Source organism: Delphinapterus leucas, chromosome 15 (genome assembly GCF_059928025.1).
Source record: "Delphinapterus leucas isolate spDelLeu-1000000601 "Yukka" chromosome 15, BTC_Dleu_Yukka2, whole genome shotgun sequence".
NCBI lineage: Eukaryota > Metazoa > Chordata > Mammalia > Artiodactyla > Monodontidae > Delphinapterus > Delphinapterus leucas.
In genome coordinates this window covers 83,862,468-83,881,023 of record NC_143143.1, presented here as the reverse complement: position 1 = coordinate 83,881,023, position 18,556 = coordinate 83,862,468, and the positions used below count along the sequence as shown (strand labels likewise).

The 18,556-nt window shown below is 41.5% G+C and overlaps 1 protein-coding gene across 3 annotated transcripts in view; it reads right to left on the bottom strand.

The window, feature by feature from the left end:
* Positions 1–18,556, bottom strand: part of VAPB (VAMP associated protein B and C) — a 61,517-nt gene that overhangs the window by 28,719 nt on the left and 14,242 nt on the right. Inside the window, exons 1-2 of one of the 3 annotated variants that reach the window (XM_089897107.1) lie at positions 10,196–18,140; positions 6,504–6,656 (exon numbers count right to left, since the gene is read on the bottom strand). In XM_089897107.1, the coding sequence (XP_089753233.1) occupies positions 6,504–6,656; positions 10,196–10,244 (202 nt within the window). In that variant the 5' untranslated portion in view covers positions 10,245–18,140. Of the gene's footprint in view, positions 1–6,503; positions 6,657–10,195; positions 18,141–18,556 lie in introns of those variants that run through there. The other 2 variants (XM_022597451.2, XM_022597450.2) reach the window with 2 other exon arrangements.

Here is an 18,556-nt window from a genome sequence, read left to right as displayed (position 1 = left end):
TCACCACTGTGCTCTCGCCCTCTGTCTTTGCTTTCATGCCTCTGTCGAAAGGCTGCTCTCTGCTAAACTGCATTTACAGTGTCACAATGAAGCCACTGCTCCCCTTTTCTGAAGCTAATCCGAGACACACCAGCACTCTGTCATCAGCTTATGATAAGCAGTCTTCCACAATGAGGTGACAGAGCTCTAGCCTAAAGCAAAGCGGACATTTTAGTGAGACTGGGTGCCCTTATCGTGGGTAAATTCATTATTTCCTTCAGGATGCTCAAAATGTTGGAAACATGACTACTTTCCTGGACCTCTGTCTATTCAGGGACCCATGGATGGAACTAAGAGTCTAGAGGGTAAATAATTAATTTTATCTATTTATAAATTGGTTGACACTGAATTGTCTTTGTGCTCTCTACAGGAGTTTCCAGTTCAGTACAGCCCATCTTAGATAACAAACCCCTCAGAGTCTTATTGATTTATCTGTGCAGAGTTTACAGGGCAAATGTACCCCAGTATCACTGGAAAATGAGGTGTGCAATATACAGTCACTGGCCAAAGAACATGGCTGACTCACTCTTTTTTATAAATATCTTTTAAAATGCACATCTTTTTTCAAAGCTCCAACACACTTTCCTATCTCCATTAACACTTTATACTGGAATACCACACAGCCGTTCCTGAGTACTCTCGTGTTCTGATTATCAACATCCATTACATGCCACCTTAATATGACCCACAAGCAAGGTCTCTCGGGACTGACCCACTGCAAGGGAGAACGGTGTGCCCTGAGGCTCAGGCAATCCCAGATCCCTGCTGTTACCTTCCCGTACTTGTTCTCTGCGGTGTTCCTGTCCAGGCCTTCACTGTGGCCACCGCTCGCAGCCCTTGCCCTTCACTCTGGCCTGTGATGGGCTGGACATCAGAACAGGGTTAACAGAGAGTCTAAGGTAAGAGTATAAACAGGAGAGTCAAGACTAGGGAGCCTAAGTGTAGAATGTGCAAAAGGTGCTGTAACCAGTGAAAGGAACATTACTTTTGGCTGCTCCGAAGCCACGCCTGGTTTTTGCTCCTCGGCCACGCTGTAGTGAGCTGTACTGAATGTACTTCAGCTAAGTGAGCTGTACTGAATGTACTTGGATAAAGTCCTCTTGATCATGATCTTTGAAAAATGTAAAAAATAAGGAAATTGTGTTACACTCATAAAAAGTGAAACACAGGATTCTCCTTAAGAAACTTCAATATTACAGTAAACTTTTTTTTTTATAAATTTGTTTACTTATTTAGTTTTGGCTGTGTTGGGTCTTCGTTGCTGCACGCGGGCCCCCTCAAGTTGTGGCGAGCGGGGGGGTACCCCCCATTGTGGTGCGTGGGCCTCCCACTGCAGTGGCCTCCCCTGCCGCGGAGCATGGGCTCCAGGTGCGCGGGCCTCAGCAGTTACGGCGCACGGGCTTCAGTAGCTGTGGTGCACGGGCCCAGCGGCTCCGCGGCATGTGGGATCCCCCCGGACCAGGCCTCGAAACCGGGTCCCCCGCACTGGCAGGCAGCCTCCCAACCACTGCGCCACCAAGGGAAGTCCCTACAGTAAACTTTAAAAGCACGATTAAGCTTAATTACTGTTGGTAATTTCCCCCTTTTTTTAAAAACCAGAATCTCATCTGGTGAAAAAGATTAAAGACATCTTTTAAGTATGAATGTGAGTTGTTCTTATCTGAGAGTCATAAAGCTGGTTCGTGAAAACCACTTATGAAAAGGTTCTGTTTATCAGACACTTCCAAAGCAAACGATCAATCGAAGAAGAATGTGGCTGTTCAGATGCCAAAACCTCCAAATTGAGCTCCCACTGTCAGCACTTGACGGATGAATCCCTGACTTCTTTCTCTAAGGGCAGGGCACTTATACTCAGGACGCTAATCACCTAAAAGCTGCAACCCAAGGTTGGCTGGTCCAGGGCAAGCAAGCAGCTCCTTTAAACTGAGTCAGCAAAATCTTAAAAGGATTAATTGTCAATTGCAGCGCTACCCGATTCACGTTACTTGACCAACGTTCCCATCCAAGAAGAGCTGCTGATATTCATTCTCTGTCCTCGGGCTTTTACTGGGAGAACTTTACGCTTTAAAGGTGACTGAAATAAGTGCTGAAAAGGGCTATATGTCAGGAATAAAAACACTGCTCCCTAATTCTCTGAATTTTAATTTAAAACACCGATTCAGACACTAGAAGATTTGTGTTGGTTTGTCTTTAATTCATCTTCAATTCCCAGGGTACACTTAGTAAAGTGTATCTGTGCCTAAATATTGGTATCTTTAATGACTCTTTCCAATGCCCCCCCCCACCAAACAGATATTTTGCATTTCTAATTTCCTTGGTACAAAGGCAACCAATATGCATAATTGAACCGCAAATGGAAGCGTGCTTGCTACTTTAGTGAAATTAGAATTCAGTGAAGGCTATAAAAATATTAAACTTAATATCATATTACAGGAAGCGTAAGTATTTTTGATGGGCCCATAATTCTACCACTTCACCTGCTGTATCCGCTGGCAAACATGGTTTGGAATATTAATGGAAAACCCCCTCATTATTAAACTGCAGTATTAAAACAAAAAAATCCACAACCACTAACAGCTTACCACAGACATTTTCAGAAATTATCTACCTTAAAAATATTTTCCCACCAGACAGTTCAGAAAACAGATTTAATTTTGTAAAGCTAGAACAAATGGAGACCCCCCACTGCTTCAAACAATTCATTAATTCAAAAAGTTCTATTTTCCTTGCATTTAAAATCTCTAGAGGAAAAAATCCAATCTCCTCTTCTCCAATCTCCATTTAAGTGTGCCTATTTTGCTGAGGTCCAGATTTGAATAATTCAAAACCGTCTCTAGCAGATGGTGCGTATCAAGGGGCAAGGGGCCAAAACCATGGCATTCTGGGCCAATTAATGCAAACACAAAGCACCCAGCACCCTCCCACCTACTGCCTGCCTCATCCAACAGGCACAGATCCCAGAAGGGGCTGTCAGAAAGAGATGCAAGGAGCACCTATCTAAAGGACAAAGAAAAGGAGTCAGAGACCCGAGTGACCGGATCCCCAAACACTCCTTTGCAAAGTCCACATGTTTTCACCTACCGACACAAGAAGTTTAGGTTATACCTGTTTCCAACTGCAACTTTACCACCTGAGTTTATACAAGAGTTGTTTTTATTTTATTTTTTTTTTAAGGACCCAATGAGTGATGTGCCATCTTCTGAAGAAAAGACATGACAGGTCAGCGTCTGGACTTTTGATGCATAATGTAAGGTCCTGCGAATATCAGATTAAGCTGACAGCTGAGAAGAGTTTCACAGGGTGTGTCTGAAAGACATCTGACAGCTAGAAAGTCTCAATCCCCCATCAAAACCCTGATCTGTGTGCCCTCAGACCTCAGTCTGTGTTGCCAGCTCCATGGGTGGATACCATCCCCCTCCTCCTCTTTCCCTTCCTCCTTGCCCCCCTCTCTCAAAGAATGATTTATAACCTTTCCTGTCAGCTAGCACATCCCAAGGGTTTTCAGAGATGGGAAAAAAATAATGTACTAGTCATGTCCTTTTCAGGTATGCTGTGACATTCTGTGTGGTAGACAGGGCAATGCTGGTAGTATTTTCAGTTGATTTGATGACCTCCTTTTCATAGATTGTATTTGAAAATTTACTAGTGACTTTTCACTATAAAACAAATGCATATTATAGAAAGAAGAAAAACAAAAATGTCTTCTTAAATTAGAAAAATTTCATAAATTAGTAAAATGTATAGGATTGATTTATTTCTAAAAAGGCAATTCAAATATGTACGACCCACCTTCAACAGAAACTAGCCAGTTTTTGTCAAAGCTAGTGGAAGAAAAATGCAATCCCACTCTCGTACCACGCTTCCCGTTAAAATCCTTCAGCATTGGTAAATACTCTGTGAGGCGGATACCATTCTCTCCACCTCACAAATGAGGAAACTGGAACCTAGGGTGGTTAGAGTATTGGCACAGGTCAGCCGACAGGCTAAACAGCAGGGTTGGGCTTCCCGGTTCAGGTTTCCGAAGCCCAGCTCTAACGCCCTCTGAGTAGAGCGGGTGCAGCCCAGCTCAGCCGCGCGCTCGTGCGCGCGGGAAGGGAAGGCCGGCCTCCGAGCCCTCTGCGCTGCCCGGCCGCCGGGCGCCTCCTTCTCCTGAGGACAGTCTCTCTCACCCGCAGGAACCCGGGAACCCCATGTCCTCACCCAGATGCCATCACGTGGCTGCGTTTTAACAGGACCCTTGGAAAAGCGCAGTGCTTTTACCCCAAGACATGAACGTCTAATAAATGATACAGCGGCCCCTCAGCACGGAAAACTCCAGCAAGTGGAGGCTGGTCTCTGCCGGCTGATGAGGCTGTCCCGAAAATGCAACAAAATCTGGCTTTACCCAGGTGCACCCCAAGCACTGAGACCGATACACACCAAATAAAAACAAAGGAGGCCTTTCTCATGTGTAAACATAATCTTGTCTCATTAGGAGGAAGGTCTGCAGACACATGGACATTTTGTTATTCAGTGGCTTTTTTCCCCAAGTACATGACATTTTGAGAGCCAAGGTATTTTGTTTTACATTCATTTGTAAGTGGGGCCATCCCCTAACACTGTTGAGGCAGTTCAGTGTCACCAAAGAGCCACTAGATCAGGACAGACACCTGGCTTCAAATACTAGCTCGGCCACTAATCACCCATGTGCCTGTAGGTATTCACGCCCACTCTCTGAACCTTACCTTCTTATCTGCAAAAGGAAGGCCACAACCACAAAATCTTGGTCTTCCTTAAGGAGGCAGACATAAATCAAAACAAATGCCCAGGGTTCGTTATTACTTTAAAAAACATTCCTCTGATGGGGGAGGGGTGAATCTTTCTGAAAGAGATACACATACACTCACACACGTTTATACTTCATATTGGAAAGCACACCTACACTGTACAACAGCCTGTTGAGACTATTCAGAAAACGATGTTGCTGCCCCATGTCTACTGTGAAAACATCCAAGTCTCATCTACTGACAACCTTACTCAAATTTGACATGGGCAAGGAAATCAAGAGGTAAAGAAGTCAATTTAAAAAAGGGAATTAAAGATACCAGCTGCCCTTGATTTCAATGGAAAAACTGAAACCCTCTGGATCCAAGGAACACCGAAATGCCAACACCCTGGGCCCCTTCCTTTACCAGCATGCTGCAGTTCAGAGCATCTGGGCATCAGAGCCAAACAGGATGGTCCACACCTTCGCTCTGTCACTGGCCCCCTTCTTAGTACAATGGGGGTAACAGTGCATTCTGCACAGGGCAGATAACAGAAATTACATGATGACATGTGTGCAGGCCCAGCACAGAGGAGACCCTCAGTAAATGCTGGCTGCCACCCTCCTGATTTCTCCTGGATAATAACCCGATGCGAGAGTCCAAATCAGGTCTTGCAGCCTCAGGGACAAACACACAAGGGGACAGCTGGTGTGAGCGCACCATAATGAGAGAGACCAATGGATGTAGGGAACAAGAGTTTGCAGAAATGATCAGATAATGAAACACCTTGTATCTTTCCAAAGAGGTGAGTCATTTTCTTTTAGGTGTCAAATGAATAGCCCAATGTATCACAATCAAAATCTGTCATGAAAAAAGCCAGCCAGGTACCCATTTCAAATGAGTAGTAGTTTCTAATGATGCAGAACCTTCTGTGACAGTCTCCTGATACTTAAAGGATTAACACACACTCCCCCACAGCTCCTCCACAAATACAAAAAGCACTGTTGGATCCAGAAGTTCTAATGAGCTAAAAGTTTATTCCATTTCTAAAAATACATTTAAACTCAAACCCATCACTTACATCTCCTTAATTCTAAAATCCAATTCTCAATTTGGGTACTCTACCAGCATCTTTTCAAAATTTGGACTTTGGAAAATATATGCCCTCTCAGACAGGAGGGGGAAAAAACCCATCAGACATGCACAGAACTTGCCCCCTTGAATATATTCCAATTTCCTCAGCCTTCATCTCCCTTACACTTTCACAATCAGTAAAGTGCAGTTACCAATCACTGGAAATGACATGAGCTTAATGTCAGAAATCATTTAGCTTAAATAAGAAAATAACTCCATTTAGCTTTCTCCCACAAAGGAAAATTAAGTTTGTTTAGCCCTTTTTTATTTACTGCCAAAGGGCAGATTTAATTTCAAGGGAGTGAAAAACAAACTCATTCTGAAGCCAAGTCTGAAGTTACCACTTTAATTTTGCTCTAACTATTGAGGCACAAAGGCTGTAAGCGTTAAACTAAAGAGACTTTAATTATGGAAGAACAAGAGGTGAGTGGGACCCACAGAGCTTTTCAATCAGAGGGCGGGGGCTTGTGGGGGAGAAAACGACCATATTATTTTGCTATACTGCACATACAAGCTTTAAGAGATCCCACTACTTCTAGGGGGCCTTTTTAGCCCACCCTGTTGGCCTTCATTCTCAGAACTTACCAGATACATTAATAGAGGCCCCTGCATCAATGATCCCACTGTTGGGCCTCACGCAGTACCTACGTGGTGCCGTGGTCTTCACTTTAAAACACACATTTCGGTCTGTCGGGTTGCCAAGCTTTAGGTTGGTGGTGACAACGTCGGTGAAGGGACCTGTGGAATGAGACAGAGATTGATTGGGGATCTCAGGAGGATCGTTTAGAAGAAAGACTGATTTATGGTCTGGGGTCAGGAGGGATGTGCAAATATGGTTAATCCAAAACCATCTCATTATGATGGATGGGAGAGACCAGCTGAGGCTGACGCACTAACAGTAACAGCTAACATTCACCAGGTTCTCACCACGCCACCAGGCACCTGGCCTAGTGAGTGTTCTAGCATACAGTGTCTCCGTGACACCTCACAGATCCATGATTACTGCCGGAGGAGAAAACTGAGGCTCGGGAGGACGCACTGCCTGTCTAAAGTTTTCATGCTAGTTAGCAGTAGTTAGGATCTGGAACCAGGCAGCCTGAATCCAAGGCCAGTTCTTAACCTATGCTGAACACTGATTTCCACAATAACAAGATGAAATCTAACAGGGAGAATGTAAAGGACTAGACCTGGGTCCAAAATGATTATCAAAGGCAGAGTGTGCCAATAGTAGTAGAGAGGCAAGAACGACGCTGAGGTGTTAATGGTCTATACACACAAACTGCCCCCACAGCAACACAGTGTCGCTGCAGAAAAGTTAACATCATCTCCGGCTATGGCAAGTTCAGAGTCCTGCTGGGCAGCCCACCCCTGAAACGTCACGTTCAGCTTTAACTACCCAGGGTACTGGGAAGATTGAAACAAAGTACCCTGAGGGTATTTTTTTATCATTATTATTTATTCATTTTCTACTTTATTAGATTTTTTAATTAAAAAAGTAAAACATGCTTCTTAAAACAAGCCAAATAATAAAGGATGTATAAAGAGGAAGTTAATCAGCTTTCCCTTGTCCCCTGAGGTAACTACTATTCACAATATGGGAGATGTTTCCACATCACGTATGCTTACACAAGCAGTACACACATACATGAGTGAGGAGGGGGGATTAACAAAAATGGGATCATACCATTTACATTACTCTGAGACTTCTCCAACACCTGACCACTAGGGTTTATCAAGAAATCGGGGGGGGGGGGCGCGGGGGGGGGTGAACTACAAGGTCTCTTAGGACCTCTTCAACCCCTTTTCAAATTCACATCTTTTCACTATGTAAATCAATGATGTCTTTGTGTTTCCTCCAGGCAAGCTCTTTACCCCATCTTTACATTCACAGGAAGTAAGAGATGGGGTGGGGAGGTATGTGTGCTCCTGTGTTCACAAACTAAGAAACACATGAAGTTGGTTCATCCGCTCCCTAAGAAGATCCACAACCAAGACGTTTAAATCTGCGCCTTGAAAATTTTTCAATGAGACTCTAAGCTCCTGAGGACAAGAATGATACCAGTTTCTGTATCTCCAGCGCTGTGCCTGGCATGTGGTAAAGGGGTGTGTGTGGAGAGAGGGGGCAGGGATAGAGAGAGACAGAGACAGAGACTGAGAGTCACTCACCAAGGAGCAAAAGTACCTCGTGGATTACCACTAGCAAAATTAAAATCTCAGGCTGCGTTCTCGCCTCTGGAGGTGCTCTGGGCATGAAAAATCAATCTGATGTGGGCTTAACAAATATAAATTAAGAAATCAATAACGGTGAAAAGAAAGAAAGGAAAAGGGACTCAATTCCAATAAAATAAACCACAGCCAGTTCTGCTAGAAGCTTATTTTGAAAACGTGAATCTGTTTCAATGTGATTGATGTGCATATTATGGGGACAATCTGAGCATAAAATGAATTTCACATTTGCTTATGTGTGATTTTGTCTGCAAGAAACGCTAAGTGATCACAGAAAACTGCACCCAGCTGCACCGAGTGGCATAGAAGTACACAAAATACACAAGTACACACACCTCAATCACCCACCAGCACCTCCGTTCACCGTGTGGGACAGGGGCCACACCCATCCTCACCTGGTGTCACCTTCCCTGTGATTTGGGGTAACCCTCCTTCCTCCGCTTCAGTACCTCACAAACTGCAATTCTCTTCCAACGCCCACCTCCACAGGCAAACTTCAGGTCTTTTTCAAGGTAAAGTGCCATATTTATTATAGTATGTATATATTTCCGAGCCATTTAATGTGCGCAAAACTGTGCTCCTGCTTGTATTAGGTTCCTATCTTTGTGTGTGTGTGACCAACAAAGGTTTTGAGTGCTATGCACCTAACCTCGTTTCCTCCTCTTAAGTCCTATGGTTTTTACTGTGCTATTTTGTATAGGATGGCGATTTTTAGGAACGCATATGCCGCGTTATAGCAGGATTGATTATACTACTAGATTATCTATTGTTTTGTAGTTACTTATACTAAAAGCTATTCCCATTCTTTGAGCAATGACACCTTCAAGAACGAAATGCCTAGGGAATTCCCCAGTGGTCCAGCGGTTAGGACTCCACGCTTTCACTGCCAAGGGCAAGGGTTCAATTCCAGGTCGGGGAACTAAGACCCCACAAGCCACGTGGCAGAGCGCCCCCCCCCCCGCAAAAAAAAAGAATGAAATGCCTAGACAGAATTTCTCCATTTGCTTACCTTTCCAATAAGCCCTGCCCTTGGCCCCGTGGCAGTCAAGCTGGACGCCACAAGAGGGAGGCACTTTGTAGGTCCAGCTGTGGCCAGGCATGGGGAAAGGCAAGGCCTCTGCTATCTCATCCCGCCTACTGACTCCATCACACATAACCCTCTCTTGACATGCTAAGTCATCTCCTTACTGAGAACTAAAAGCTGACACAGGAGGGTGGGTACCCTGTGGCCCAACAGGATTTTCAGCCACAGTGAGGGACAGCCAGATGCTGACCACGCTCCATCCTCGTATCAAATTTTTGGCCTCTCGGGAGAAAAAAGACACTTGGTGCTGAGGCAGTCTTTTCGGGATTATGGAGGCAGCAGCTCTCCATGACTCTACCCTTTTCCACTCTCCAACACATGCAGTCTGGCTCAGAATGAAGATGGAGAAAGTCTGATCTCCCATTAAGTCTCTTTGCTTGAAGTGGATATCACTTCAGCAATGGTAAAAGAAAAAAAGAACAACTAAACACAACTCAAGTTTTCTGGAGTCAAAGAAAGCAATTAAACAAACACACAAACACAAGCTCAGACAGACCTACACGGGCACAATCACGATGTACATATATTCCTTGGCCCTCATGTAAAAGGTGCCAATCACAAGGACTTACATGCCAATCATATAAGCAGAGCTCCAGCTCGAATGACCCCACAATGCTGGGGGGGGGAAAGGAGAAGAAAACAGACAAAAACTGTGAGACACCTGAAAAGGGGTGCGCTTTCAAATATAAGGCCTACGGGGGAAAACAGTACTCTCACTGACAACCTGAAGGTGCTTCATAAACTAACAGGCCTTAAAGCTTTCCAGATATAAGCTTAAAGTTATTTGTTTCAACAAAATTCTGCCTCAAGAACATGGAAACATCTTCAGATCAGAATGCTAAGAATTCATAAGGCCCCACAAACACATCCAAAAAAACAGAGGATTTTCTAAGGTGGTTTGAAGTTTACTAAGCAGAAAATAGGGATGCTGGCAAGATTCCACTGTGAGGAAATTAAGAGCACTTACTTGTTTCCAGCTCAGTTTCTCCCGTCTCTTCCTCCTCACCCTGCCTCATCAGAGGGGGGGAGTTTAAGTGTCTTTATCCTTTACAATGACCTTTTCTTCTAGGTATTCCACAAAAATAAAGCAAATTTAACTGTAAACACTAATCTGTTTTTGGAAATTCCACCAGTTAACCCATTACATAGCAATCTAAATAATATTTCAGCCTATAAGGTTCACCTAAAAAGTAGTCTAAATTATTGAAAGACAAACGATATTTGTGTAATAAGCAGAATAAAATAAATATCCCAGATTTCTCCCTCAACACTCAACCCTGAGCCATTAAGTGTTAGAGATTTCTTGGGCTTACATAGGTTTTATTTTTAAAAATCTGGAATAAACTATACTAAAAATATATGCAAGTGAACAACATCATTGATAAAATAGCAAAGTCTCATGTGTAAAAATCATGACATTTTGTAAAAACAGGCCAACCCTTCTCTCCTCTCCCTGGGCAATTTACTCTAAGAATTTTATTGAAAACAAATTCTATTCGATTTGGGTAATTATAGGAAACAAATCATGTTACTGTTCTCCTTTTCCCCTCTATTAATGAATCAGAATACACAAAAACCTCAATAAAAATGATGTAATACGGGCTTATGAGAATCATTCATATTTTTACTAGTCATTTTCATTTCATAGAACTGCCATTTCCATTAAAGCATTATGTAAAAAATGGGATTTTCCTATACCAACATGCATATTTATCACCAATGAACAGAGTCAATTTACAAATGAAATCTTCAAAAATTAGGCTTTTTTCTTTTAAAAGATGAAGAAAATGATCTGGTATCTCTAGCACTGCAGCACCTCCTCTTAAGCATTTTTCTCTCTAATCTTCCTCATTTCAGATAGTTATTTAAGACTTAACATCTAACGTGTGACAAAGGAGGTCCAAAGAAACGAAGCAACATGAATCTGGGAGAAATTAGGAATATTCCTTAAAGTTTTAATTTTTCTCCTTTTTAACAATTTGAATAATGTTCTTCATGCCCTACATTATGCATATTCATCTCTGAAAACTCTTGTGAGTCTGACAGATGCTCATGAATAGCATTAACTAACGTGAATATGAATTCCATGACATGCCCTAAAACATACTAAGATAAAACTAAGCACAGTATAGACTATTTCTTCCACCCAGGTTTGGCTTATTGTCATTTTAAAGTCTGTATTTTTAAAGCAGTAAGAAGATCTAGAATTGGCCTTAGAAAGTAAATAATACAATTTCAGCAGAAATATGCATAGCATTAAAAGTAAAAGCAGGAACAGTTAATTTTTCAGTCTTACTTACAAAAATGGAGTCTCAGCATTATAAAGCGCTGGTTTTAAAGGTCAAGGAAAGAAGGTCATAATCCAGCAAACGAGATTCTCAACAGTAAGACATCAGGTTTCAGGTATTGACAATTTCATCAAAAATGGCTAGATAAACTTATCAATCAAGAAACACAAGAGCATTCTGTGGAAAAAGTATTCCATTAAATTTTTAAACATTTTAGCAATCTATGCACGGTTTAAGAGTACTTCTTTCCTGTAATCGTTCATTCCAAGATCCATGGAAGAAAAGACTATAACAAAACTCTTCCTTTCAGAAAATGCAAATAACCATTTTCACAAAAGAATAACTTAAGCATTCAGGTCCCAATGACTGTAAAAGGTGACAGTGAAACTCCAAGTGAACTCAAAACTCAATCTTGACCTTACTTATCTGTGTAACCTTAAGCATATCGTATCACCCCATATGTAAAGAGCAGGACAGAAATTAAGGGGTAATATTTTTCCTTAGCAATTCAACTAGAAAACAAAGATAGATATATACACACACACACACACACACGAAACTATAAAACTCCTAGATGATAACATAAGAAAATCTAGATAACCTTGGGTTTGGCGATGACGTTTCAGATACAATACGAAAGGCACAAACCATGAAAGAAATAATTGATAAGCTAGACTTCATTAAAATTAAAAATGTTTGTTCTGCAATGGATACTGTTAAGGAGAATGCGAAGACAAGCAAGCCACAGACCGGGAGAAAATATGTGCAAAATATTTAAAGTATTTAATAAAGGACTGTCACCCAAAATATATAAAGAACTCTTAAAACTCAACAATAAGAAAATGAACAACCGAACTTAAAAAAAATGGGCAAAAGATCTGAACAGACACCTCAGTAAAGAAGATATACAGGTGGAAAAAATATACAAGTGAAAAGATGTTCAACATATGTCATTAGGAAATTGCAAATTAAAACAACAAATGAGATACCAATACACACTTATTAGAATGGCCAAAATTTAAAACACTGACAGCATAAAAGGCTGGCAAGGATGTGGAGCAACAGTTCTCATTCCTCGCTGCTGCGAATTCAGAATGGTATGGAACTTCGGCAGACAGTGTGGCTGTTTCTTAAAAAACCCAACATACTCTCTTGCCACACAATCCAGCAATCACACTCCCTGGTATTTACCCAAAGGAGCTGGAAACTCACGTCCACACAAAAATGTGCACACAGATGTTTACAGCAACTTTATTCATACAGCCAGAACTTGAAAGCAACCAAAGTGTCCTTCAGTAGGTAAATAAACGGTGGTATATGTAGACAATGGAATATCATTCCATACTAAGATGAGCCATCGCACCATGAAAATTCAGACACAGACGAATCTTAAATGCATGTTACTAAGTTAAAGAAGCCAATCTGAAAAGTCTATAACCTGTATAATTCCAACTATATAACATTAAGGAAAAGGCAAAACTATGAAGACAGTGGTTGCCAGGGCTGAAGATGGAAGGGAGGGATACAGAGACTGAGTGCAGAGTACAGAGGGTTCTCAGGACAGGGAGACTATTCTGTATGATACTATATTGGTGGGTACATGTTATTATACATTTATCAAAACTCACAGGATGTATACTACACCAAGACTGAACCCTGACGCAGACTACGGGCTTTGGGTGACAATGACGTGTCAGTGCAGCTTTATCAATTGTAACGCACGTACTACTCTAGTGCTGGACGTTGACAGTGGAGGAGACTGTGCATTTGTGTGGCCGGGGCAACTCTCTGTACTTTCTGCTCAATTTTGCTGTGAACCTAAAACTGCTCTAAAAAAAAATAAAGCTTTTTCTTTTCCCCCCAAAAAAGAAGGAAAGAAAAGTATTTGGTCTTCATATTAATCCACTTTTGGTGGCACCCCACAGTTTCAGATAGTAAATACAACTGATTTTAATATACTCTGTATGTATAATTGAATAAATAAATAAAGATGCTTTGTTTTGCTTTTCTTCCATTTTCTGGAGTTCATGAAATTCTGGTGTTGCAAATACATATCCTTCCTTTGTAATATGTGTCCTGGTGTAGCCACAATACTTTGAAACTCAAACTATGTGTTACCAAGTAAGTTATATGCCAACTTGAGATATAATTTATCAGCTCTCAGCTTTCCAGATATAAATTTAAAGTTATTAGCTCCGTAAGTTTTTTTCCACTCTGCATAAAAAGAGCTATATTATTTTATACTCTTTTATAAACACAATTTAGGTACAATATCTCTTGTCTCTTCAACACTTCCACAAAACAAGTTACCATATGTCATTTCAACTCTGAAAAGATTACCTCCTGGAAAGGTAACAATCTGTCTCCAGAAGCCTAGGACTGATGATGGATTTTGTTAAGACAATGAAATTATGCTCGAGGTTTCAATACAATAGACCCTGATACACAGAGTCTACTGTAAAAGTATATTAAGACGGGGGAAATGGACACTGTCAAGTAAAAATCTGTTGGATATCTTACAGACGTCTTTAAAATTTATCCTTTTAAAGGTATCCTATTGCTTCCTACTTTCCCTAGCCATCTGCAATGCACCGATCCTCACCTTATTTTTCTTGTTTATGTAAGGCTTCCACTTTCAGAATGTACACTCCAGAAACACAGAGACTCTTCTGTCCCTCTTGTGTTCACCGCTGATCATCAGTTTCCAGAACACTTCCAGACATAGCGCAGATGCGCAATAAATATGCTGAACAAATGCGTAAAACGGCCATGCCACACTTCTATCTACTTTAAACAATGCTTCCAGTCTTCCTGCACCCTCCCTCCTGGATGCACCACCAGGCTCGGGGTGAACCAACACTGAGCTGGCTGCTGACTGCTCCCTCCGCAGCATTATCCCCCTTTTCATCTTCTACCTAAGACTTACCACTGACTGATGGTTCATGTGTTCCTTTCCTGCCTGTTTCCCACCTAGAGTGAATCTCCACATGATTCAGCACTGGAAGGTCTGAGTCTAGAACAGCGCAACACACTGTTGCACTAAAGCGCTCATCAGTAAGTGTGTGCAGCACAAATGAACACCAGACTTCCTCAGAGGCGATTCAACTCTGATTCTGACACGTTTCCTATAAACGAATGCCTAGTCCATAACTTTGATCTGAAATCATGATATATTTTTGTTCATACACAGGTTGAAGGTACTAAAAATGTTCACTTGTGTCAATGATGCCTTCGTCATTATTATTCTATGATAATTTTGCTTAGAGTTGCCCCTTCAAAAAAAATGAAAAACAGATTTCATAGTAACAGCTATTCAAAGACGGTAAGCTCTTAAATAACCATGAATTCAAGAGTAAGGACGCTGGGAGATAATTTTTTAAAATCTATTTTGATTTAATTATTAGCTCACACGTTAATTCAAAGCTTCAGAAACAAAAATAAAGCTTTGCAACCAATGTGCCTTTAATGGCAGACAGTGGATTCCAATATTTCAGCAGAAAGCCTAATTATGTACCTCTTCTTTTGAAAGAACCACACATAAAGAACCCTACACATACACATAACTTTCCCAAAGAAATCTTAGAATGCAAAGTGTTCTAAATTAATAAAGCAACCTACCTGATATCCTCGGAGAAGGCCAGCTACTGAGAAACATCACACCCATTATTATAGCAAGAGAAATCAAAAACCAAGAATACTCACTAATGATGCCATCAAAGGCACACTAGACGCCAGCTTGACTGAGATAGTCTATACCAACCTTTAAGGCTGCTTATTCAACTCACTAGTTTCCTAGCTCCTTTGGAGCAAAAAGAAAGAAAACTCAGTCTCCCATCAACTCCATGGGTGGGAAAAACTAGACCACAAGGCACCCTACTGTAGTATAAGAATCCAATGGATAAAATACTATGGAAGTGTAAGATCAAACTCAGGAAAGCTACCTGCAAAAGACATAAAGCTGGACAGCAAGGAACACCTTAGGAAACTGAAGGATATTTGGAGCTTATGTTAACAGATAAGCAATTACTATTAGAATATATAAAGAACTCTTATTAAGAACAAATGTGTTGGGACTTCCCTGGTGGCACAGTGGTTAAGAATCTGCCTGCCAATGCAGGGAACACGAGTATGATCCCTGGTCTGGGAAGATCCCACATACCGTGGAGCAACTAAGCCCATGTGCCACAACTAATGAGCCTGTGCTCTAGAGTCCGTGTACCACAACTACTGAAGCCCGTGGGCCTAGAGCCTATGCACCGCAACAAAGAGTAGCCCCTGCTCGTCGCAACTTAGAGAAAGCCTGCACACAGCAACGAGGACCCAACGCAGACCACCCCCCCAAAAAATATATATATATATAAAACAAACGTGCTAAATTCTTATGAAGGAATACTATACAGCAATTAAAAAGAATGAACTACATCTGTATTTCAACAACAGATACGTCTCAAAAAACACGTGATACATACACCACAATACCACATTAGGTGATACAGAAAAAAAATGGAAATAGTTCACACTAAATTCCTCTGGAAAGTGAAGAAGAGATCTGGAGCATGAATGGGCAGATGTGGAGGACAAACATGTCTTCAAATTCTTGGTGAAGGTTTATTTATTAAAGAAAAACTTTACAACAAGTCTAACAAATTATTAACACTTAGTTATTCTGTATTTGGGTGTTTATTAAATTATATGTACTTTTGTGTATTTACATTTTTTTCCACAGGAAAAAAGCAATAGTTTAAGATCCAGACAATGTTCTGAGAGAATTTTCTTCTTGTCCAGAATGCTTTGTATACATAAAAATACTAGAATCCTGAATTGTGGAGTTGTTGAAAACCAATATACACACATCAATAGCCATTCTTGTGTAATTTTTATAAAAATCAAGGTTATTATTTAAAACACGTTTAGAGTAGAAGTTGTCTCACTAATTCAAGACAAAGACCCAAACCCAAAATTTTGACAAAATCTATTGTAAAAACTTTGAAGACTAGAAGCTTTAACCCATCTAGAGATAAATTCTTTTTTTTTTTCCCCGAATTTATTTATGTTATTTATTTATTTTTGGCTGCGTTGGGTCTTCGTTGCTGCGCGTGGGCTTCTCATTGCAGTGGCTTCTCTCATTGCAGAGCACGGGCTCTTGGTGCGTGGGCTTCAGTGGTTGCGGCATGCAGGCTCAGTAGTTGTGACTCACGGGCTCTAGAGCACAGGCTCAGTAGTTGTGGCGCACGGGCTTAGTTGCTCCGTGGCATGTGGGATCTTCCTGGACCAGGGCTCGAACCTGTGTCCCCTGCATTGGCTGGCGGATTCTCAACCACTGTGCCACCAGGGAAGCCCTAGAAATAAATTCTATGACTACTTTCGTTAATGCAACATTTCTTTTCTAAATAGAAAAATGGCTAAAAGTACTATATAAGAGCTGAAGTTTCGTACATTCTACCTATACCCAGCACTAAAACAGATTATTTTAAGGTAATGGCACACCTATCTAGTGTGAATTTTATATCAGTTCTAAAAGTATCTTAGGCTCAGTTTTTTTTCAATGCATAATCTTTGACCCATTGACTAACAAACATCTAGTAATTCTTCTTTATTTAGGAGACCAAATTTGTGATTAGGGTGATCATGAAATTAAACAAAAAGATAAGCAATATTCTACTCCAATTAAAATTCTACCTGTAAAGGAGAGTGGCAAAACATGACATTTTTTTTCACACAAAGCAGGAAGAATCAAGACAGATATTATGCCCAAATGAGTTATATGCATGATTAGAGAGCAAGGGGTCCCAATTTCTCATGGTCATGGTTGTGGCTGGAACTTGACTGAGTTATAAATTAACAGGTCAAAGTCAAGTGCCTAGAGTCAGTAACAGCAGAAGTAAAAATTTCCCCAAAATGTTCAACCTTCAGTGGAGATGACAACATATGAAAAACCTCCACACCAAAATCAACATGTCCCAATTCACAGCAGACACAGAGGAGTGAAGCAAAAACACACTTAGCATTCTGCACCTCTATGGTCCAAGTCGAATTTTCAATTTGTGAACAATGAGAAGTAGTAGAATGTGGTTTATCAGTTAGTATGTAATCTGCTCTGGTTTCCTTTTCAATAGAGAACCTAAGCGGCTATACAAGTGAAAAGAGATTATCAACCAGGTCAGCAGCTTCTTAAACAAATTCAACAAGAGGCCAGGGAAAAAGGCTGTGAGACTTGGGTGAAAAATATCTTCCATTTTCCCCTTTCTTGACTTTGGAAATCATACTCATTCTTCAAAGTTTTGCTCAAATGTCCTCTCTCCTGGAAAGGCTTAACGTCATCTCTCCGTTGGAAAAAATTATTCCTCCCTATACTGTGTTCTAACGATAAACTGAGACTTGCCAAATTTACATCCACAGCCTGACCCTCTCCCCAAGTTTATCACGGCCAAAGAGCCGAGTCCCATTCCCCTCCCCCAAACCCACTGCTTCCCATCTCAGGAAAAGAAACCACCATTCACCAAAATGCTTGAGCCAAAAGCAGTTACCTTAGTTTCCTCTCTTCCTCTCCTGCTCCACATTTGACCTTTCAGCCAGCTCTACCTTCAAAAGAGATTTGGAATCTGAGCACTTCTCATCCCATTCTCTCCACTGCCACCGCCCTGGTCCAAGCCACAGTCTCTTGGCCTGGGTTATGGATAACTGTATGGATTACGGATGGATGGATGGATTATGGACAACTGTGTGGATGATGGATGGGTAGATGGATGATGGATAACTGTATGGATGACGGATGGGTGGACAAGTTACGGATAACTGTAGCAGCCTCATGGCTTCCACACATACCACCATCCACGCATCTCCCACAGCCTACTTTCCCCACACCGACCATGGTCTCTTAAAAAGGCTCCTGGTCAGAATCCTCCATGCCTTCCCACATCACAACAAAATCCAAAGTCCTTCCCATGGCCTGTCTACCAAGAGCTCCTCCTTCCTCCCTGGGCCCATCTCCTACTGCACCACTCCATCGTTCAACTGCAGGCAAAGTGACTGCTGCTCCT